Source organism: Nannobrachium achirus (genome assembly GCF_963921795.1).
Source record: "Nannobrachium achirus genome assembly, chromosome: 6".
In the NCBI taxonomy this organism is placed as follows: Eukaryota; Metazoa; Chordata; class Actinopteri; order Myctophiformes; family Myctophidae; genus Nannobrachium; species Nannobrachium achirus.
Genome location: NC_137815.1, coordinates 13,414,211 through 13,439,542, shown reverse-complemented (window position 1 = coordinate 13,439,542; position 25,332 = coordinate 13,414,211). Strand labels below are relative to the sequence as shown.

The 25,332-nt window shown below is 42.7% G+C and overlaps 1 protein-coding gene across 1 annotated transcript in view; it reads right to left on the bottom strand.

Moving 5' to 3' along the window:
* tafa1b (TAFA chemokine like family member 1b) overlaps nucleotides 1-24,805 on the bottom strand; it is a gene marked incomplete at both ends in the record, with an annotated part of 281,657 nt that extends 256,852 nt beyond the window's left edge. The window contains one exon of the mRNA XM_080728535.1: nucleotides 24,682-24,805. Coding sequence (XP_080584661.1) covers nucleotides 24,682-24,805 — 124 coding nt within the window. The remainder of the gene's footprint in view (nucleotides 1-24,681) is intronic.
* Between the last annotated feature and the right edge of the window lie 527 nt (nucleotides 24,806-25,332).

The window sequence follows — 25,332 nt, the reverse complement described above, 5'->3', positions numbered from 1 at the left end:
CCTGTTAATGCCATCGTTGCCTCCGAGTCTGGCGCTCATATTGTGTACACAGTAGGAGCACTGATTTTAATGCGTGTGAATGGCAATCATGCTGCAGGTGACCGTGAGTAATGCCGGTATGCCGAGAGATACAACGACGAGGCATTGTGTCTTGAGCTGCCAAATGTCTGACTGTGACGTGCGTTCAGTGAAAAAACGGTCGAGCCTGGCGGCGTTGCTCGCTGCAGTTTAAGCCATTTAGGCCAAGAATTACTGAATGCTTTAACTATTGAAAAATAGCTGATCTACAAGCTCACAGCGCGGCACCGAGTGCCGCGCTGCAAGCTTGTAGATCTGCTATTTTTTTTTAAATCATGACGATTTGTGCAAATCTTTGAATATATATATATATTTTAAAGCGAACAATTGTAGCTCATGCTTCTGGGCGGTCCCTGATGCAATATTTTGAGATGGGGGTCCATGGCCAAATACATATCATTTTGGGGGTCCTTCACATGAAAAGGTTAGAGCACTGCTGACATAGAAACATATCTTTTTCAAAAAACCTTAGAAGGATTCAGAAGACACTTATAGAATACGGTCAAAATATTCAAAGAATTGCACACATTTTCAAGATGTTTAAAAAAATAGCAAATCTACAACCTTGCAGCCCAGCACCCGGTGACACGCTGTGAGCTTGTATATCTGCTATTTTTAAGCATAAAATGATATGCAATAATGCGTACACAGTGTCACGGTCTAACCGAGTTAATGTATATGTTTCACCGTATTTCTGTGTTTTATTCAAAGTGAAATCAAAGCTCTATAAGAGAGAGAGAGAGAGAGAGAGAGAGAGAGAGAGAGAGAGAGCGAGAGAGAGAGAGAGAGAGAGAGAGAGAGAGAGAGAGAGAGAGAGAGAGAGAGAGAGAGAGAGAGAGACAGAGAGACAGACAGAGAGAGAGAGAGAGAGAGAGAGAGAGAGAGAGAGAGAGAATGGGGCAGGAGGCGTTAGATGCTAGCAGCACACATCCCCCTCCCTGCATGTGTGACTCGCATCGAGTGAAAAAACCCAGACGAAAATCTGAAGTGTAAAAAACCAAAGCCGGTACAAGGAGAGCCAGGGCTCACTAGCTCACTTTCCCTGACACCTCATCACACCATCTCGTTGTGCTTCTTCTTCTTCCTCTCTGCTGAGAGCAGGAGTGTCGCACCAAATTCTGGGCCCTGGGTACAAGGATTCACTCACATTTTGTGCTTTAGCTATTGAAAAATAGCAGATCTACAAGCTCGCATGCAGCGCGGCACTCATCTGCTATTTTTGAAAAATCGTGAACATTTGTACAAGTCTTTGGATATTTCAAATCCTAACGTTTTTATATGTTTCTATGTTTCTATGTCAGTGGTGTTCAAACTTTTTCATGTGAAGGACCCCCAAAATGAAAAATGATGGCCATGGACCTCCATCTCAAAATATTTAGTTCCAGTGACCACCCCCCAGAAGCAAAATCTGAGTTACAAAATGTTCGTTTATGAAGATCTTCACGACTTTAAAAAAATAGCAGATCTACAAGCTCGCAGCGCGGCACTCGGTGCCGCGCTGTGAGCTTGTATATCTGCTATTTTTCAATAGCTAAAGTATAAAATAATTCCAGGCCCCTCCTCCACCTTGGGCCCTAGTAACTCAGTCCCACTTTTCCCCCCCACCCTTGTGACGCCCCTGGTTGAGAGGAGAACCCAAACCCTTTCATCCATAGCAGAACAGAGCACAATGTCTTCTCTCCAAGAAGAAAGAAAAAGAAGAAGAAATGTCTTTTCTCCCTTTCCACAGTCCCACACATGGGACCATGCAGGCTGTCACTGAAGGCAATGATCCGGAGTGGATTGTGGGATAATATATGGTAATTGAAATATACCATCACTTAAGCATTAAACAGATCATTGAGTCCAGTGCTTATTTCACAAGAGATAATTCATGCAGTGTGAAACATTATGGCAAAGACTAACTCATTTAAAAAAAAAGGGGGGTTGTAGTCGGCTATAAGACCTTAACAACCGGCTACTGCTGGACTAATTAGGAAAAAGGTGTAATCCTATTCAATATGCGGTTTAACTATGATTCTTCAATGTATTTCATGACCTGTGAATGAGTCAACTGATAAATTCTGCATCACTGGGGCACCACTATGGGTGTAACGATACATTTTAACAGCGATACGATACGCATCACGATACATGGTTAACGATACGATACATGGACGATATTGGTTCATTCATGGCGATACGATACAATTCGATTCAGTGATTTAAAATTGATATAGTAACTATTTAGCAAAGACATTAAATCTGGGTAAAACGTGTAAAAAATCTATTATTATGGAAGTAAATGCTGTGATTATCTAGCAAATACATGGATATTATATTTCAACACATAATTATGGACAAACCCACCCTGACATGAACACAGAGATTACACACATTTATCGATAGACCAAGAGTACCTATATGGAATGGAAAGGTAGACCCCTATTTTTCATTTTCCCTAACCCTTGCCAAATACAAGGCACAATCAATTATTTGCATTGCAAAACGATTCGATGCTGATTACCGCATTTTAAAACGATATGATACCATACAAAGCCAAAGCGGTATGATATTTTGCTTTTGCAAACGATAAAGTAGATCATTGCAAATTAAAATTGATTTTTCGATTCAGTTACTATATCGTTACACCCCTTGGCACCACTGAATAAAACTCTGTTCTGGCTTAGAACCAGTGAGGCTAACTGGTACGGTAGCCTAGCTGAGAGGAGCCTGACTTGAGTAAAATATACTTGCATTTAGTCCATGCAACATCCAGACATATTGTGTGGTTTTATGACACATGGCCTTTAAATGTACTAACATACAGTATAAGAATTGCTTCGCTCGCCTCGCAGGCATACCACCCATTCCATGAACATCTGGTGTGTGCATTTGATCCGCGCTATGGAAGAATTTCACACCATGACTCCTGAATGCTCTGACGGGAGGCTGCAGCAGGCTCACACTATTATCAACATATCGTCGTTGTCGGAATGAAAACCTTGTATGTCCAAAACCGTTCGTTTAGCATTTTCCATTTTAAAAATGATTTAAACTAGTGAAAACAGCCGATCTACAAGCACACAACGCCTCGCACCGCGAGGCGTTGTGTGCTTGTAGATCAGCTGTTTTCACTACTTTTGTGCTAAGGCCTTGTACGATGAAGCAGGGCTTTACTTTGCGAAAGAACATACAAATTTGAAACTTGGAGATACAAGGTTTCCACCCGACAACGACGATATTGTGGGAGTACGCGTTCTATTATATATAGTTTGTGGCCCGTGTTTGCACTCGAAACACCGAGGCCTTGAAGTGGATTGCGGTCCGCGAGGACAGAGAGAAAAGATGCGTGGATAAAAAAAATGAGGTTAGGGGTTTAGTTATTATTATACAGTATCAGCACTGTTTCATCAACTCTTTATTTAGTATGCGGGTTGCTTTACAGTTTACGCCTTTGAAAGAGATGAAATCTACAAGGACGGAGAGAAGCTGTTATGATCAAAGATAACAGAGACTCTTCTATTAAGAATACATGTACAAATATGTCTTGCCTTTTTCTTTTTGCTCTATGCTTTCAAGGGAGAAGGTTGCGTAAGTGTAATTTTGTGCATGTATTATTCCTCGTCTTAAATAAATGAGCTTGCAAAACTTACAGAGAACGGGGTCAAAGGGCCCACAGTGGGAAAAGTTGTGCAGCTTATCATGGCGTTAGTATGTGGGATGCAGCGTAGAAAAGCTCCTGAGGTCCTGAATGATAGCAACACGGGCTCCTGATAAATAGCGTTGCTTTTCTGAACGCCCACTCTGCCACGTCTTTGCTGAATCGCTCAAGAGAGATGTGCAGTAGATTAACGCCGTGTTTTTTGGCAGGGTCACGCGGAAGAAAACCACGGGAGCTAACGTAGTTTGCGAGTAAAGGCATTACGGGCAGGGGCGTCACAAGGGGGGGAAAAGTGGGACTGAGTTACTAGGGCCCAAGGTGGAGGGGCCTTCATTATTTTATACTTTAGCTATTGAAAAATAGCAGATATACAAGCTCACAGCGCGCCACCGAGTGCCGCGCTGCGAGCTTGTAGATCTGCTATTTTTTTAAAGTCAAGAAAATGTGTGCAAATCTTTGAATATATGTATTTTGTTAACTCAAATTTTGCTTCTGGGCGGTCCCTGGAACAGAATTTTGAGATGGAGGTCCTTGGCCAAATTTTGGGGGTCCTTCACATGAAAAGGTTTGACATCATAAGTGTTTCAAAAAACCTTAGAAGGATTTGAAATATTCAAAGACTTCAAATGTTCAGGATTTTTCAAAAATACAAGCTATTTTTCAATAGTTAAAGCACACAATAACGCGTAACAATGCGTTCCCATGTCTAAATGGGTTAAAACCCCCTCATCCCCCTATGAAGAACATTCATGGGGGGGCCCCGCAGTGAATCCTTGCTTGTACCCAGGGCCCAGGATTTTGTGTGACACCCCTGATTACGTCCGGGGATGGGGCACAGAAAGATGAGCTGAAGTTCTAATGAGAGGATGAGGTGTTGGAAGAGAGAGAGAGAGAGAGAGAGAGAGAGAGAGAGAGACAGAGAGAGAGAGAGAGACGTCCTTTGGGCCATTAGGCTACAGAGTTAGACACGAGCAGACACCACCTCATCCTTCATTCTCTGGCTTTCTTGGCTAATCACCGCAAACAGGAAGGTGCTGTAGTGTAAAGCTGCCAGCGAGAAGCGGACCGTGCTTGTCAACTTGGCGTGAGTTTGGGAGATACACTGTGACAACGTAATGCATTGCAGGGAGGAGGATGCGAGTTAATTGTTCCCCCCCAAAAAACTGTATCCCACCGTTATCGGCATTATAGTAACGCAGAGTGGCATTATTCGACGTGGGGCGTATAGTTGGCTAAACTGCATGGCTGGCATTGCTGAGCTGAAGGCACACAAAAAAAAAAGATATCCTATTAATTCAAGTTTTCGCTGGTGTTTGAGTGACTATCCATGCCATGGACTCTTATTGTGCACGGTGATAATGAACACTGGTGACTGCAACAACCCCTACAACACTTTTCCATTATTAGACCGTATGCTTGTCAGATGAAGACGCGGTGACATCGATGTCACCAGCCGAACACAGATATATCAGACAAGACAAATAGACCTCGCATTCGGCTCATGCTGACAGAGCACCCCGGATGGGAAAATTTAGACACCGCTTCAATCACAGCGCTTGACAAGCGGGGTGATATTCAAGCGCGGTGGATTTTTGTTTCCATAATTCTCCCGAGCCATCCGCAATCCATTTTGCTCCCATGTCACCGCTTTGCATTAATGTTAATGTTATTGAGCCGAACCCGAGAAAACAAGTCACCTTGGTGAACATTATGGAAATGTGGAAAATAATCTTTTTGGGGGGCTAAATAAATGGCCAAAGGCAAAGGAACGGGGGAGTGTGTTTGTGTGTGTGGGGGGGGGGGGGGGGGGGGGGGGGACAGGGACGACATAGACAAGGACATGCAAACGGAGGGAAGAATATTGACTTGCTGAGGTGAAATGAAAAAGCAGCGGGAGTCAAAATGCTTGTTATTGTTAGTTATTACCGCGACGTAATTACATACTGAGAATGTGTCCCGTTTCATTATTCATAAGTTACCCAAGTTATGTAGTATTTTATGGCTACGCGCACATTTAAAGTCAAGTGAAGTGATCTCAATTTAACCAATTTAGGCCTAGAATTATTGAATGCTTTAACCAGTGAAAAATAGCAGATATACAAGCTCACAGCGCGGCACCGAGTGCCGCGCTGCGAGCTTGTAGATCTGCTATTTTTGAAAAAGTCGTGAAAATGTGTGCAAATCTTTGAATATATGTATTTTTTAAAGCAAACTTTTGTAACTCGAATTTTGCCTCTGGGGGGTCCCTGGAACTAAATATTTTGAGATGGGGGTCCGTGGCCAAATAAATATCATTTTGGGGGTCCTTCACATGAAAAGGTTTGAGAACCACTGGCATAGTAGTCTCTCAAGAACAGACTAACTTAGCTCCAGTTAAGTGAAAAGGACCTTCTCTTTGACAATGGCTAGCCAGATTGCTGACATAGAAACATAGGTTTTTCAAAAAATCTTAGAAGGATTCAAAAGACACTTATAGAATCGGGTCAAAATACGAATTTTCACGATTTTTCAAAAATAGCAGATCTACAAGCTCGCAGCGCGGCACTCGGTGCCGCGCTGTGAGCTTGTATATCTGCTATTTTTCAATAGTTAAAGCATAAAATAATGATACACAATACTGTGTACCCGTTCTAAATGGGTTTAAACTGGTACTGTGGGTATAAGCCGATCCGTTATGACTGTCACCAGGTAAGCGAGTCGCTGGGAGTATAGTTCGTCTGCAAAACAAAACAAGGAGCAACGTAACGTTGCAGTGTTTCTAAATGATGGTGCAAAGTGCCTCTGCTGCATTACAATTACCTCGCCTGTTTGTCTCTTTGCCCCATTAACATAAGCAAGCTATTTGAGCCATGCAGCGATCCGCAAGGAGAAGGGGGCTTGAGGGGACTAGAGGTGATGGAGGAGTTCTAAGTCGCTGTATGAATAAACATGCTAATGTTCCATGATATAGTACTAACTTCACGCTGCCTGTGAATAGTTCAGTATGAGTATTACATTTGCCACATTGCAGGTAGGCTGTGAGGTAAAACTGTTTTGTCGGACGGAAATAGAAACGTTACTTTGCATTACGGAGGATAGGTTGAAAACATGTTTCGCAAAGGCGTTAGCAAAAACACTGTGCTAGACCAGTGGTTCTCAACCTGTGGGTCGGGACCTACCAGTGGGGGTCGCCAAATTATTTTGGGAGGTCCCCAGGTGATTAACTTAATGTGCAACCTTGTTTTCTCACTCAAAAGTAAACAAACCAACATAAGGTTTAAGCGTAAAGAGGGTATAATGCACATTTCTCAAGTGACAATTTAAGGACTTTTTAATACCTCTAAAATGACAAATTAAACATTGGCCAAATTGTCAAATATTAGAGTCAGAAATAGCCGATCTACATGCTCACAACGCCTCGTGTTGCGAGGCGTTGTGAGCATGTAGATCGGCTATTTTCACAATAGAACCGTGTTATACTAAATGTACGTAGCATAATGCCTCAACTCTTAGTGCTTGTCAGGGTGGGGGTTGGGGGTCCCCTGTTAAAATCTTATTATTTTGGGGGGTCGCAGCCTGAAAAGGTTGAGAACCACTGTGCTAGACAGAGGTGCTGGTGTGTCACGTACTGTAAGAGTACCCTTCTTCAGCACGGAGTCTGCCCAGCTCCTTATCTAAACCTCAGCCTTCTCCAGGCTTGACTATTATTCAACTCCGTCCTTGCTGGTCTGCCAGCATGCTCACTCAAACCCCTTCCACTTATCCAGAACGCCACGGCAACGCCTGGTCTTCAACCTCCCAAGGTTTTCACGTGTCTCCGAAATGCATTCGAAATCATGTATACAGTACATTTTTCAAAAGCGTTACTGAACAATGTTTATAGCCCAATTTACAAACGTACTGTATGTACACATGCCTTATTGCACATTCTATAAATAACAATAATATAAAACTTTATTTATATAGCACCTTTTTAAACAATGTTGCATTCCAGGCAGTATAATTGTTCTTGTTGTGTTGTGTTGTGTTGCTGTTAGCAGTCTTGCGGTCCTTACACTAGTTTTTCCCTTTTCGTTTTTTAACGAGGCAGAACAAAAAAACAACATGATTTCAAGGTTTCAATGTTGTTGCTGAAGACATGATTCCTACATGTACTAGATTTCGTCTTGTGCTGCAGCAACATGAAAATATATACATTTTGATTGAAATAAATAAAAGTAATGCTAAAGTGTACCAACTAGTAACGTAACCATACTTTTATAATGCAGAAACCAGTAATGTAATATTGCAGAGGTCTTCAACAGGGGGTCCGGGACCCCTAGGGGGTCCTCAGAGTTACTACAGGGGGGCCGCCAAATCTTTGTGTGATAGGATCATGTTTTTTTTTACATTAATCACTTGAACCCTAGCATCCCTATATTCTTAGTGGAACATTATAGCCCAAAAAATAGCAGATCTACAAGCGCACAACGCCTCGCAGCGCGAGGCGTTGTGAGCTTGTAGATCTGCTATTTTTTGGCACAGAGGTTTGGTGTTAGACGGAGAAGAGGAGCAGACTAGTAGGTATTGACAGTTCGAGTGGTTGAATATATGAATTCAACCTACACAGACGATAGTGCTGTCAAACAAGTCTGCTATATATATATATATATAAAAACTATGAACATTTGAAAACTGCAGCACAATTTTATACAATATGTAGAGGGGGGTCCCTGCTTCGTATCTCTCTCTCAGCTAAGGGGTCCTTGGCCTGAAAACATTGAAGACCCCCCGTAATATTGCATTCATGCATTCCCTTCACTGGGTTCCGGACCGGTTGCTGCCAAAACACTATTGAAAACACTGGTGATGACCTACAAGGTCATGGCTTCCCTGCACCTTCAGGATATGATTCCGCTATCACACTGTAGATCAGCTAACAGTGAACATTACACTGCAACACCCTGGCCAACGCTCCAGGCATCCTTGAATCTGCTCCCTCCTGCTGTGCAGTGACCTAAACCCGTACAGTCAAGACTGCAGACTCACTCCTCGTTTTCTTCCACGGCCTAAAAAACTCTCCTCTTCAGACTCCTGCTCAACCCCTAGGGCCGCAATCAGACATACGCGTGAGACATCTTCTCCGTATCATCTGAGAATGAGGGGCGGAGGGGAGGTCCAATTCATTGTCAATGAAGGTCACATGGTTTTTTGTCGTTGCCGTGTCTCTTGCTCAACAGAAGGCTGTCTTTTGGCCAAGAGACACGGCAACGACAAAAAACCACGTGACCTTCATTGACAATGAATTGGATCACCCCTCCTGCCCTCATTCTCAGACGATACGGACATGATAGCTCTCTGTTTGTAGCGCGCCTAGTGGTTCTCAACCTGGGTCCCCAAATTATTGATGATTAACTTAATGTGCAACATTGTTTTCTCACTCAACAGTAAACAAACCAAAATAAAGTTTAAGTGTATAGAGGGGTATCTCACGATTCTAAAGTGACAATTTAAGGACATTTGATATCTCTAAAATGGCAAATTAAACAGGCTTAGTTATAATGCGTGCCGTCGGACCAACGGTATTTCAAAACCATGAACCGCCAGGCTAATGCCATTTCAATTTGCATCCCTAGTTTGTGGAGATTTAGGAAAAAAATGCAAAAAAAATAGCAGATCTCTGAACTTGAGAACTTGAACGACACAAACGGAAGCCCTCTTCTGGGCGAATTCCTGGTTGTGTGTGGCAGGAGAAGAAGAGGTAGCTGCATTCGTACAAAGAAATGCTCGACGCTCACATAAAGTGCCTGCAGTTCTACCTCTTCCAGTCCTCCCTTTTCTCCCCTGCTGGCCATAAACAGCAGTGTAATAGGATTCCTAAGCTTTTCCAGTAGACTGCTTCCCCGCTATCACACAGACATTTAAGTGCACTAATCCATGACAAATTGTCTCATCTGATCCATGACAAATCGTCTGAGGGCCTGATAGAAACGAGGAGATGGGGGATGGAGGGGGGGGGGGGGGGGGGGAGAGAAGGAAAGTGGTCAGGCAGAGAGAGTGATGGTCCACACCGGAATGATCACCATCACCGTCATCACCACATCACGTTTCTTTTTTAACCCGTTCAGAACGGGTATTATTATTTTATGCTTTAACTATTGAAAAATAGCAGATACACAAGCTCACAGCGCGGCACCAAGTGCCGGGCTGCGAGCTTGTAGATCTGCTATTTTTTTTAAATCGTGAACATTTGAATTTTTACCCGGTCCTATAAGTGTCTTTTGAATCCTTCTAATCTAAGTTTTTTTTTTTAAAACCTATGTTTCTATATGTCAGCAATCTGGCTATAGCCATCGTCAAAGAAAAGGTCCTTTTCACTTAACTGGAGCTTGTTCTTGAGAGACTACTATGTCAGTGGTTCTCAACCCTTTTCATGTGAAGGAACACCAAAATGATGTGTATTTGGCCACGGACCCCCATCTCAAAATATTTTGTTCCAGGGACCACCCAGAAGCAAAATTTGAGTTACAAACGTTTGCTTTAAAAATACATATATTCAAAGATTTCCACACATTTCCGCGACTTTTTCAAAAATAGCAGATCTACAAGCTCGCAGCGCGGCACTCGGTGCCGCGCTGTGAGCTTGTAGATCTGCTATTTTTCAATAGTTAAAGCATTCAATAATTCTAGGCCCTAAATGGGTTAAAAGGTTGCTTTCATTACCATGAAGGGCGTCCTTGTGTAACAGTCAGCAGAGCAGATCCCAGCTCTTCTACCAAAAGCCCACAGCTTTCAAAGCAATTTCAAACCCAGGGGCGTCACAAGGGGGTGGGAAATGGGACTGATTTACTAGGGCCCCAAGGAGGAAGGGCCCTAATTATTTCATACTTGAGCTATTGAAAAATAGCAGATCTACAAGTTCGCAGCGCGGCACTAGTTAAAGCACAAAATAACGCGTAATAATGCGATCCCAGTCTGAATGAGTTAAACCCCCTCTGCCCCCTATGAAGCGCATTGATGGGGGGCCCGCAGTGAATCCTTGTACCCAGGGCCCAGAATTTGGTGCGACACCCCTGTTCAAACCTACGGGGACCGTGCCAAAAGGGCTCACATTGTAGACAGCATCAAAACGTTAATGTTTCTGAACACAGTCGTGTCACGCCGTCTTTGTTGTTCCTCGCACCATCAGACTAAAGAAGTGAGTTCTCATAGGGAGGTGAATATATTTTAAAATCCATGATCCTATCCAGTATATCAGCTACTGTCGACCCTGTGCTGTTTGTGTGTGTGCGTGGGTGCATGCGTGCGTGCATGTGAGCGTACATAGGTAATTTTCGCGAGTTACACTGCCAACCTAAACAAATGTCCCCCTTTATCCACTTCGCAACAATCGAATTCACTCGTCATCCATTCAACATGAGTGCGGTTTAATTGAATTCCGTTTCCACCATCAATTCTCACATTAATTAGTCCCTCCTATCCTATATACGGGAATGTGGAAATTAACTAGATTAATGTCAAAACAAAAAACAATGAGAAGCCTTGCAGTTATTTCCTGTGGGTAGCGGTAGCTATAAATGCACCCACATGTTGTGCCCTCTGGTCGCGTGCCAAGCGCACATAAAACGCCAGAGACAACTTAGTTAGGCCCGTCAGGCCTTGGCAAACATATTTATAAAATATATAACACTCTAGGGCGGCAGCTTAGGAGGGAGAGCGGCCAACCGGGAGCCCCGAGTGTATCCTTGTTCGATCCCTGGTCCTGCCTAGCTGCTGAAGTGTCCTTGAGCAAGACATTGAACCCCCCTAACCCCTTCCCGATGAGCAGGTGCATGCCTTGGATGGTTGACTATCTCTGCCAGCTGTGTGTGAATGTGTACCAATGTTGGTGGAAAGTAAACTTTGAAGCACATTTGTGTGGTTGGCAAATACTAGAAAATGCACCGTATATATGCAGACCATTTTCTATTTACTATAGTGTGAAAAAAGTACATATTATCTTCCTTTTTTCTTTCGTGGCAGATTGCAGCGAGAGCCACTCACTCTAACCCAGTTAGAACGGGTACACATTATTGTGTGTCGTTATTTTATGCTTTAACTATTGAAAAAATAGCAGATATACAAGCTCACAGTAGATCTGCTATTTTTATAAAAATCGTGAAAATTAGAATTTTGACCCGATTCTATAAGTGTCTTTTGAATCCTTCTAAGGTTTTTTGAAAAACCCCTACTATGTCAGAGATTACTATGTGGTTCTCAAACCTTTTCATGTGAAGGACCCCCAAACTGATATTTATTTGGCCACGGACCCGCAACTCAAAATATCTAGTTCCAGGGACCACCCCCAGAAGCAAAATTTGAGTTAGAAACGTTCGCTTGAAAAATACATATATATTCAAAGATTTGCACACATTTTCACGACTTTTTCAAAAATAGCAGATCTACAAGCTCGCAGCGCGGCACTCGGTGCCGCGCTGTGAGCTTGTATATCTGCTATTTTTCTATAGCTAAAGCATGCCATAATTCTAGGCCTAAATGGGCTAAGCCATACGGATGAGGAGTCAGAGAAATATGGAAATAACTTCCAAGTTGAAACGCCATGTGCGGCGGGGTTCTAAGCCTGCGAAGCTAATTGCCAAACGATCTCAAACTCTGCCAGAAAACCCATCCATCTTCCCAGGCAGCCATCCGCATGGCAATGGAAAAATCAATTCACGCAGCGTTCAAATGTACGTTTCCGGAAAACCTATCCAGTCCTCATTTACCGACAACCAGCGCTATCCCACACCAGGTTCAAGGTTCACTTCAACGCCACGTATCGCTTGTCAGACCTCCTCATTCCACGGATAAAATCCAAACCTAAATCCAGAGATGAAAAGTAATTTGAAGCTTGAACAGAGATGCAACGCATCAGACTCGTCGTTACATTTTGACAGGTTCCGTTATAAGGTTATTTAAAGCAGATGAGCATCTCTAAAGTTGACAAAGACATCGTGACGTGAGTATTGACACATCGTGTTTAAATTGAATTGTTTGGCCACAGTGGCGTCAGTTCAGAAACAGCTAAGGTATGGCAACATGACTGGTGTCACCAGTCGAGTTGCCATACCTTAGCAACAGGCATGATACATTTATTTTAAGAAGTCAAATTTAATTGTTTCCCCCGTTTCTACGGTTTCTTGGGCTGGATATGGCAAACTGGAACAGTTGTTCAAGTGCAGCTAAACTTGGCATGTTAGTAAACGTGCCACAATTAACAACAATGCATTGCACCTGTGCAGCTGACCTGCGGAACCTGGGAATTTACCATTCTGTCAAGCTGGGGAGAATACAAGTGTGGAGAATATAATTATAATACCTTGTTAAAGTGACCGTTTTGTAAAATGCATTCGTAGTTATTTTACTGTAATTTAACATAAATAACATAATAACCAGCACATAGACAAAGAGACATTCATGGATTTATATTTAAAAGTAACTTTTATTTCCCCCCCTGGACCCAGGGTGTGGCAGCTGCATACCCCTGCCATACCCAGTTGACGCCCCTGTTTGGCCATTTTATTTTTACTTCTGTCTCATGGCTAATCAAAGTAATTACATGTTTTCTTCCGCCTCGACAGCGTTCAATCTAGACTGAGGGAATGTTATGGCACAGTGAACATTAAGCTCGTTAAAGCGCTTTGGAATCATCTGTGATTATATTAGTCATTACAAGCTATTTCAGATCAATGCATTAAACCTCAAAGACCTGGAACGAGCATGAGTCGCGTTAGATTTTAACCACTGTAACCATTATTTTATGCTTTAACTATTGAAAAATAGCAGATATACAAGCTCACAGCGCGGCACCGAGTGCCGCGCTGCGAGCTTGTAGATCTGCTATTTTTGAAAAATCTTGAAAATGTGTGCAAGTCTTTGAATATCTTTGACCCAGTCTTTGACCCGACTTCTAAATCCTTCCTCTAAAATCAGCTGTTCTCAAACGTTTTCATGTCAAGGACCCCCAAAATGACAGGTATTTGGCCGCGGACGCCCATCTCAAAATAATGTTGTTCCACATGGACCACCCAGAAGCAAATATTTGAGTTACAAATGTCAAACAAATCATGATTTTTAAAAAAAATAGCAGATCCGCAAACTTGTATATCTGCTATTTTTCAATAGTTAAAGCATTCAATAACTCTAGGCCTAAATCCATTAAAGCACAAGAGTGGCTGCTGTCTTTATTGTTACATCATCATCATGTCCATTTTGGGCTGTCAGGCATTAAATTGTTTTTCTCCGTGACAAACAGTAAGTATGCTGAAGGCTGCGTGCGACTAACAAGCCCAGTAAGATCTCGTGTCATATTTTGATGAAGACATCGATTCTTTTAGCATTGTGGCAGGTAACATAATCGTTGGTGTTGGGCGGAAGGCTTTTTATGTTATTTTTTTTTTTCATGAATGAATAGCCTAATTTAGTATTTCAACACAACACTAACTTGTTGAGCATGGTTTCAGCATGTTATTGAAAGAAACACAAAAAAAATTATAACTATATTTCATCTATTGGATTTCCTGAAAAGGAAATTGTAATGTTCACCCGATACAGCACTGTATTTAAAGCTATACTGTGTAAGTTGCTCAACTAGTGGTCAGTAGCGTTATAGCAAACCGCGGTCGCGTCTGCTTTTTTCGGACGTTTTTCGCCGCGGACCGGGCCTTCAGACTACCGAGAGCTATCCATAGAGGTCTTTCGTGTCCCTCTACGAGCCTCGGTTGGGGAGATACATGCTAGACTCCTAGCCCATTGTAAACACTGCAGTGTATTTCCTGAAGAGCTCGGCAGTGTATGATCTGGGCTTTGATTGGCCGGTAGGGAGACACGTGTACAGAATGATGCATATGATGTAATTTTGGGGAAAAACAGCCCCGGTCACGGCCACCAGGGCTCAGTAGAACACATATAAAGAAAAGGCTTTGGGAGCTGAAATGAACAGAGTGGGTGTTCTAAAACTTTAGAGATTTAATAATTAGGACAATTTTAAGATTTGTTTTATTAAAAAAGTTACATAGTATAGCTTTAAGCCAAAGTTCAATACTTTTGGTGAAATTAGTTCAATGACCGTTTCCAATAACCTATGAGAGATATAGCTTAGAGCAGTGGTTCTCAACCTTTTCAGGCCGCGTCCCCCAAAATAAGCATACCGGTATTTAAACTGGGGACCCCCCACCCTGACGAGCACTAAGAGTTGAGGCATTACATTTTGTATAACACGGTTCTATTGTGAAAATAGCCGATCCGCGAGGCGTTGTGTGAGCATGTAGATCGGCTATTTTCACAATTTCTGCCTCTAATATTTGACAATTTGGTCGATGTTTAATTTGTCATTTTAGAGGTATTAAAAAAATCCTTACATTGTCACTTTAGAAATGTGCATATACCCTCTATACACTTAAACTTCATGTTGGTGTGTTTACCTTTGAGTGAGAAAACAATGTTGCATATTAAGTTAATCATCTGGGGACCCCCCCAAAATAATTTGGGGACCCCCTTGGGGGTCCCGACCCACACGTTGAGAAACACTGGCTTAGAGGATGTGAGCATTGTCTTGTCATCATGGCTGGAAAATAAATCTGGTATTTGGTTACACGAAATGTTGACAACACAGCTCCTTCTTAAGTGCTGATGCTATCACCTTTGGAAGGGGAATCACTCTTGAGCTATGAGACCCGGAGAGCAGCTTAAACTGCCCTGTCAGAGTCATAATAAAACAGACAGCACCCCTCTGGGTGTTATTGCCGCAGAATAAATATGGCCATGCATATCTCTGGGCCAAACAAGGGGTAAATAAATATCTGGCATGTGTAACTGAAACGCGATGTCACACTGAGTGAGTGGCCATCCATCCCATCTGGGAGTATACTTTCAATTTTAATCTTACAAGGAACCAAATCTTGCCGTAACTTCTGCCGGTTGACGGCAGCACAAATTGCTCAGGACTTTTGGCCGGGCAGGCGGAGTGGTATCGGGGGTGTAGTTTGTCCCGATTTAAAATGAAGCAACACTGGAACTAAAAGTTCCTATGATTGGCCGCTAGTTGCGCTGTTCTGGCACCAGAAGCAACATGTTCTCCATAGGATTCCATTCATTTCCCCCGAACTTTTACATTTGATTGTCTTACCTTAAAGGGGAAGACCACCCATTTTCAATATTGAAATATGTCATTGATATACCTTAGAGGAGTTGTGTGGAAATAGAAAAAAAAGTTCCCCCCCTTCTGTGTTGCCTAGAACTGGAGGATTGATTTTGGGGTTTGTATTGTAAAGTACAATGTGTGATGTCATGAAGTTGTAATTTTCAATACAAACCCCCAAATCAATCCTCCAGTTCTAGGCAACACAGAAGGGGGGGAACTTTTGTTCTATTTCCACACAACTCCTCTGAGGTATATTAATGACATAGTTCAATATTGAAAATGGGTGGTCTTCCCCTTTAATAAACATTGTCATAAATACTTTATGGTTCCTGTCGCTAGTTTAAAGCCTCGTTTCAATCACCATGATATGTGTTTTGTGAAAATATGGTCCAATTTATGTTATAATCGATGTTATAGCAGGGTATGCTGTAGGAGGGGCTTGTGATCATAGGCTTGTGATGATTCTCCTTCGTGTGCTTTATTTTCGGCAAGCTCAAGACATTGTCCCATGTATCCCTGCGGTTGCACGTGACCGTTGGCGGCCAATAGCATTCGAGATGGTATCCTTTCTACCAATGAACGTTGATTTCTACAATGATGGCATCACCCATACAACGGACAAAAAAAAGCTTCATTTGCGCAGCATAGGAACCAATGGCTTCCCACCGTCCATATTTTTTTACAGTCTATGTATACAGTCCGATGTCACACACGATCCAGTGGCCTGGTTACTGCGGCAACAGTCTTGGCAGGTGAGGAGAGAGAGAGCGCAGGACGCTGGGGCTCTTGTGTGTCATGTCACATTCAGCTCATCTGTCAACGTAGTGGATTATTTCTTGAGAGACCAGAATTGGCTGCCCGAAATCAGGCCGCCATCAATCTTGGTGCCGCGCGAGTGGGACGCAGGGGGAAGGCTGTGCGGAGCAAGGGCTCATGGGAAAGGGGAGCGGTACGGCACCGCTTCCCGAGCAGGTGACGAGGCAGTCAGGCGACTCCTTACTCAATCCCCGCCCGCGGCCGTGACGGCCCCGATTTGTCACCGAAATATTAACCCATTCAGAACGGGTACACTATATTGTGTATCATTATTTTATGCTTTAACTATTGACAAATAGCAGATATAGCTTGTAGATCTGCTATTTTTGAAAAATTGTGAAAATTTTAATTTTGACCCGATTCTATAAGTGTCTTTTGAATCCTTCTTAAGGTTTTTGAAAAAAACTATTTTTCTATGTGAGCAATCTGGCTCGCCATCTTCAAAGAAAAGGTCCTTTTCACTTAACTGGAGCTCAGTTAGTCTGTTCTTGAGAGACTACTATGTCAGTGGTTCTCAAACCTTTTCATGTGAAGGACCCCCAAAATGACATGTATTTGGCCACGGACCCCCATCTCAAAATATTTCGTTCCAGGGACCACCCGGAAGCGAAATTTTGGTTACAAACGTTCGCTTTGAAAATACATATATTCAAAGATTTGCACACAATTTTTCACGACTTTTTCAAAAATAGCAGATCTACAAGCTCGCAGCGCGGCACTCGGTGCCGCGCTGTGAGCTTGTATATCTGCTATTTTTCACTGGTTAAAGCATTCAATAATTCTAGGCCCTAAATGGGTTAAAATAAATAAATAAGAGAAACTTGAGCCTAAAAAAAAAAAAACACCTTATCGCCTGCGTCACATTTTTTGGTATGCACCGTCAGCTCCGGTGTTTGCGGGAGGCGGATAAGCCGATGCCTCAAACATTGTTAGACGCCTGAACAGGCTTGAGGATTACATTCGTACCTAGCTGAACGTGACCTTCATTTTCCCCCCCGACTCGGATATCCACACAACCCCCCCATCATCGTCCGCGCATCGCCGGCTGGCTGGCTGGCTGCGTGGGAGGGCGTGTGTGTTGAGCGTTTATTGTCATTCACTCACACAAACAGGCGGCCGGGAACCTGGCCGCATCCCAAGTCACACACAGTGCATTATTCCAAGAAATGGGGCCTCAAACTGTCACTCGACTCTAGAAAGAGCGTCACGACGCTGTATGTCTGAGGAAATAGCGCTGTTGCGTTACGCCAGGGGTCTTCAACGTTTTCAGGCCAGGGGCCCCTTAGCTGAGAGAGAGATGAAGCATTACATATTGTATAAAATTGTGTTGCAGAAGAAAGATTTTCATATTTTTTAGACAGATTAGACTCGTTTGACAGCACTGTCATGTTGGAGTAATGTGTATTTTCAGACATTTAACCACTTGAACCGTCAAATACTTTAGTCTGCTCTTCTTTGACAAAAATAGCCGATCTACAAGCTTACAACGCCTCGCAACGCGAGGCGTTGTAAGCTTGTAGATCTGCTATTTGGGTAATATTCCACTCAGAATAGGGTTGCTATAGGGTTCAAGTGGTTAATGTAAAATACATGATCATATCACACAAGGATTTGGCGGCCCCCCTGTAGTAACTCCCCCCCTAGGGTTCCCGGACCCCCTGTTGAAGACCCCTACATTACGCTATCAGCATGGGAGGGACACTCATGGCAAAACGAGTTAATCATAACAAGCTTAATGATATTATCATTAAGCTTGTTTTGAAGATAAAATCATAATCATAAGATAAAATCTATTTGAGAGATTGTTTTATCAGTACAATAGGAGGCTATAGCGCCCAGTATTTCACACCGTCATAAATGAAGGTATTGAACTAAGATTCAATTATCTGTGACATATGTAATGCATTGCACTTCACCTCTATTCCACGGTTTCCTTTATAATCAAAGGAGCATTAAATTACATTTGATTTCTGAGGACAGTCGAGCATTACGAGGCAAAAGGATTTATCTGCGTGAGACATCTCTCTCTCTCTCTCTCTCTCTCTCTCTCTCTCTCTCTCTCTCTCTCTCTCTCTGTCCACGTCCTACATAGAACATCTATTTATATCTGAGAGGGTCTGGCCTCGGTGAAACCGGAGAGCTTTCTCAAATTATAAAATCAATTCTAATCCAAATATTCATCATAGCATTTCAATTCAGTAGAGAAACAGTTCTGGTTAGACGAGGTTAACGCCACACCGCCGCTGAGCAAGATTGATGTCTAAACTTAATCCCCTAAAAAAACAACACACAACATTCAGAACAGTAAACTGTAGCACTGGTTAGGGCATTCACGAAGATTTTTAGTATTCGAATTATTCAACCTCAAAGTATTCGAATAGTCGAATATTCGACAGGACTGGCCAAACTGTCAAATATTAAGTAAGCAAGAGGCGAACATTGTGAAAATAGCCGATCTACATGCTCACAACGCCTCGCGTTGCGAGGCGTTGTGAGCATGTAGATCCGCTATTTTCACAATATCTATCTGCGGAACCGAGTCACATTAAATGTAATACCTACAATTCCAAGGGCTTGTCAGGGTGGGGGTCCCCAGTTCAAATATGTTTATTTTGGAGGTCACTGCCTAAAAAGGAGTTGAGAACCCCGGGTATAGACCATTAAACAAATACATCCACCAGGGGCATTGACAACTCATTCTTATGACTTCCTATCTAGCCAAGCTTTATAAACTATAAGTTTATTTAAAGAAAAAAAAAAGAAAATAGAATATTCGACTTTGGTGAATGCTCTAGCACTGGTACCATCGGCTAACGACAAGGACAGAAAAGTAGCGTTCACCCAAGGTGAGGTGTCTGTGTTGATTACACTGTATGGTAAATATCCTATAACGCACTCTGCGATAATGAATGTATTAGATTGCCAGCGCCACTTGTCCCCGTCATCCATCACAGTTTGTTGATTTCAAAACGTTACCTTGAGGGCGCTTCAAGACCCACTTCAGGATTGTTTTGAACGTTTAAATTAGGGTCTACAATATTCACATTAAAGAGTTTGATATGGAGCGCAGTGCTGCTATTTGGAACTTTCTTATCCCGTCAGGAATATAAATTATTAAGTTTCACTCCACAGTTTACAAAGATTACCAACATAAAAAACACTGTATTACCACATACAGTATTGTATACTATAGGGTATATAAATAAAGTATATTTTGCTAGTGCTTTTTCAAGAGCTGTTCAAACATCTACTATAGGGAATAAACACATCGCCACTGCAATTGTTTTATTTTGTTGGAAGGGTTTGGCATTTGTTTACGCTTGTATTAGTGACTGGCCCTTTACAACAAAAGAAATCTTTAAAACAGACACAGTCTAGGGATGGCACGATAAGCGATATCGTTTATCGTGATAAAAAACACTCGCGATAATCGTATCGTGGAGATTTAATTTATTGTTATATCGTCCTCCGTCATGCACTGGGATCAATTCACCTTTTATTTGCCGAGCTGCGTATCCGGTACCACTTAAACCCTCTATAATTGGTAAAAGGTACTTATAATACTTGAAACAGTCTTTTTTTCCACTCTCTATCAAATGTCTTTGCCAAAAAATAGCCGATCTACAAGCTCACAACGTGCCGCGCCGCAACACAACACGTTGTGAGCTTGTAGATCTGCTATTTTTTGGTAAATGTTCCGCCCCAGGATAATGGATTTTGATTATCGCGATAATATCGTAAATCGTGATTTCTTTTGTCACAATAATCGTGATATGAAACGTTCATATCGCCCCATCCCTAACACATTCCATACGTGGGCAACACCGACAGGCATATACAGTACGCTGCACTGTATGTGCCACTACACAGAATAACATATTTCTTTGAAAAAGCCATTATACGCCCTGTGTGATGTTATTCAGGTTTTTGGGGGGCTGCGAAGCATAAATGACTGCAATGACTACCAATGAAATCAGCGGCTTGAAAAGATCTGATAAAATGCAGTGTGTGTTCATCATCTTTATGGCCGGGACAAGGAACCCTTGTGTACTCTGGACTGTGCAGTGTGCATGCATCACTCCGCCATCATCCCCACAGGACTCGTGAAAATGCCACGCCATAATGGCTTCAGTAAAGAAAACGTAGTATATTCGTGGGTGTGTGCGTGTGCCTGTATGCGTGCGAGTCAGAGCGTGCCTGTGTGTCTGTGTGTGTGTGTGTGTGTGTGTGTGTGTGTGTGTGTGTGTGTGTGTGTGTGTGTGTGTGTGCGTGTGTGTGTGTTAGGGATGGGACGATGTGAAAATATCATCACGATTATTGTGACATAGAAATCACAATTTACAATATTATCACGATAATCAAAATCAAAATCCATTATCCTGGGGCGGAACATTTGCCAAAAAATAGCAGATCTACAAGCTCACAACGTGTCACAGACGTGACGCGTTGTGAGCTTGTAGATCGGCTATTTTTTGGCAAAGACATTTGATGGAGAGTGAAAAAAAGACTGTATCAAGTACGTATATTATAAGTACCTTTTACCAATTATAGAGGGTTTAAGTGGTACGGATATGCAGCTCGGCAAATAAAAGGTGAATTGATCCCAGTGCATGACGGGGGACGATATCACGATAAATTTAATCTCCACGATACGATTATCGCGAGTGGTTTTTTTTTTCACGATGAACGATAATATCGCGTATCGTCCCATCCCTAGTGTGTGTGCGCGTGTGCGTGCGTGTCCATCTATTTTATGTGGGGAGCTGATCTCTTTAACAAGCCATGATGCAGAGAATGAGGAGTAAATTGTTTCCTCAGCCGTAACCTGGATGGCTCCTCTAGGCCTACAGTATGTGCCATGAGAATAGATAGCGTCTTGTTGTTGTTGTTGTTATTTAGTTGTTTTTATTTCTCAGGGCATTCTGCATTATTCAAAGGATACTTTACTAAGCCTTGTAGATCTCTGTCTCTACCGAGCTCTTGTCTTTGCCACCGTTCCAAAATAAAAATAAAAGTCCGGGGCTTTAAAATATTCATTTTGAACTCGCCATTCATACCCTCTCCACCCTCCTGTTCCAATTAACAAGACCAGAATGCTTTTTTTGTGAGAACTCTTGTGAATCACAGCTTTGAATTACATGTCAGCCGAATAAAAAACGAAAACAAAAAAAATAAACCTAAAAACTTTTCTCCAACATGCTGCTTAAAATCACTGCAGTTTCTGCTATCTTTTCCAGTTTCACAAGACATCAAAGGCTGTTTTTTACTACAGTGCTGTGCTTCAGTTACTGTATTTTTGGGGGATTTTTTTTGCGAGATAGGAGGAACGAAGCAGAAGACAGCATCAATGTTTAGCCATATGGTCCCTCTTCTGAACATTCGGCGAAAACCGCTGAACAATGGGCAAAAATATGCAATATCACAAAGTGTCGCAATGTGATGCATTCATCGTAAGCTTGCAGATTGGTTATTGTCGGTGAATAGATTTGGTGTATGGTTCCCCAATTAGTTTTCCCCAAGGGCCGAATCATGTCGGGTACCAAGCCGAGGGCCACAGCATTGCAGGTGGCGTTCCTGCTACTCCAGCGACAGTTCAGATATCGTTGTTGTCTGGTGAAAATGTCCAAAACCGTTTGTTTTGCATTTATCATTTTAAAAATGATTTAAACTAGTGAAAACAGCCGATCTACAAGCACACAACGCCTCGCACCGTGAGGCGTTGTGTGCTTGTAGATCTGCTGTTTTCACTACTTTAGTGCAACAGCGATGTACGATGAAGCAGGGCTTTACTTTGTGAAAGAACATACAAATTTGGAGATACAAGGTTTCCACCCGACAACGACGATATACTAGTGCTGCTGCTCTTATACCACCATTATTACTGGGGTTGGTGGGGGCCAGACAGTAGCCCCCCTGCGGGCCGCAAATGGCCCGCGGGCGGCCTATTGGGGAACCCTGGTGTAGAGGGACAAAAGGACCAAGTACAGGCCCCTAGGGTTTAAGTGGGTGCTTAGATTTTTGCGATTGAGTCTTTGGGAGGGGGTTCGGGAATACTGTCGCCATCAGCATTTTCAGAGTCACAACTGAAAAGCTTAAAGGAAAGCGTCGCCTCTTTTCTTTAACACATACACGCACACACACTCAAAAAAAGATTTTTTTCACACTGTAAGTGTTAAAATGTACACTCTCAGGGCCATTTTTGCACTCTCTAAATTAACAGGATTTAACTGTGCACACACACACACACACACACACACACACACACACACACACACACACACACACACACACACACACACAAAGACAATCACACCCAAGATGCCTAAAGCCTAGACGTATGATGATCTACAAGACTCATAGAGAGGGCTTATAAATCTGCTATTTTTAGCATGCCGTGCACCAAAGTGTAAATAAGGCTCGAAGACGTTGCGCTTAATTGCTGGAATGTTTCCTGCAAAATGAAACATACATGACTGCAATTTCCATGTAAGCCATGGTAATGGAGTTGGGGATTTTCGCCCGGAGCAGGTTGTGCATGTAACAAGCGCTCCAAGATAGATTCAGGGTGCTGCAGTCGAGCAGATCCCCTCCACGCACGGAAAATCCCAGCACGCTGTTAAAACGTGCTCTTTGTCGAAACAGATTTACAGGGGGGGGGATCACAAGTTCTTCTGACCCACATAGCGGCTGTTAGTTCAGACTCAACGATGCACAGTCCTACAACGGTATTATAATATTCACACGTGGGTTTACGTTTGGATATGATCATTGTTATATATCGTCGTTGTAGGGTGGAAACCTTGTATGTCCAAAACCGTTCGGTTTGCATTTATCATTTTAAAAATGATTTAAACTAGTGAAAACAGCCGATCTACAAGCACACAACGCCTCGCGCCGCGAGGCGTTGTGTGCTTGTAGATCGGCTGTTTTCACTGCTTTTGTGCGACCGCCTTGTATGATGAAGCAGGGCTTTACTTTGCAAAAGAAACTTGGAGATACAAGGTTTCCGCTCGACAACGTCGATATACAGATGTATGTTCAACTCTTCGGTATTTACTGCTCTTTTCCTGAAATTTCCTGCAAATGATTTTTTTTCCACAGGGTTCTTTCCCTGTTTTTCCTTTCATTTTTTTTTCTTTTCTTTTTTTTAGAATGGAGCGTATTTTTGCAGAAACTCACAAATTGCACGAAATCAACCCATTCCCATTGAAAACCAGACTTCACCTTCAGGTATGTTTAAACGTCGAAGTCAGAGAGAAGGTTAAAACATAGCAAAATAGCTGATGTACAAGCTCAATGTTCCATCAAACCACCTGAAAATCTACTGTATTGCCAATGGCAAGACATGTGACGTTTAAGACGTTATTATTTTTTTTGTAATAACAAATAATACACACTAGTGATAACAGTATAACATTTGACCCGTTCCAAGTCCACTCTCAGAGTCCACTCAAAACCGGATTTGACGGTGTAGACTATACCGTACCATTACCAAGGGTGCTCTACCGTACCATTACCATGTAGGGTGCATCTCTCCATTCCGACATGTCTCCTTTCCGACAGACACTAACCCTATCTCTTACCCTAACCCTAACCTTAACCTCTATGGAAGTGTTGCCACTCCGACAATGAGAAGTCACTGTCGGAGTGGCGACATGTCGGAATGGAGAGAACCCCCCATTACCATATAAGCAACATGACATTTGCAGCATGTACTCGTAACCATCCTCCGCGCTGCTCGCCCATCTACGGTGCCAAGCAGAGTGAATAACACAGTAGCCGCACCAGCATACCAATCTGAATCACTGCAGCAGGCCTCATGCTGAGGAGGGGGGTACGTAAGACAAGACAAAGCCGTTGCCACACCCAACAACGCAGTGACATCTGGCTTAACAACAACGGCGCAACTGCAGCTTTTCAATCATCACACATCAGCGTACAGTACATAGCCAGCGGGTTAGTTAGTTGGCACATAATTAGAGACAGAGAGAGAGGGGGAACGTACCCAGGGTGAGGATGTCGGTGCGTCCAGGCCGGGCGACGTGGTGCTGCTGGATGGTCTGGTAGAGAGTGGCCTGACACAGCAGCAGGAAGCCAAGGCTAATCCACGCGGCCAGCAACCAGGACATGACAGGGTTCGAGTCTGCGTACGAAGAGGAGGGAGACCTGGTCAATGTGTGGACACGCTAAGCAACCCATTTAGAACGGGTACACATTATGGTGTATCATTATTTTATGCTTTAACTATTGAAAAACAGCAGATATACAAGATATACTTGTAGATCTGCTATTTTTGAAAAATCGTGAAAATTAGAATTTTGACCCGATTCTATAAGTGTCTTTTGAATCCTTCTAAGGTTTTTTGAAAAACCTGTGTTTCTATTTCAGCAATCTGTCCGGCCATTGTCAAAGAAAAGGTCCTTTCTCACTCAACTGGAGCTCAGTTACAGTAGTCTGTTCTTGAGAGACTACTATGTCAGTGGTTCTCAAACCTTTTCATGTGAAGGACCCCCAAAATGATATGTATTTGGCCACGGACCCCCATCTCAAAATATTTAGTTCCAGGGACCACCCAGAAGCAAAATTTTTGTTACAAATGTTTGCTTAAAAAATACATATATTCAAAGATTTGCACACATTTCAACGACTTTTCAAA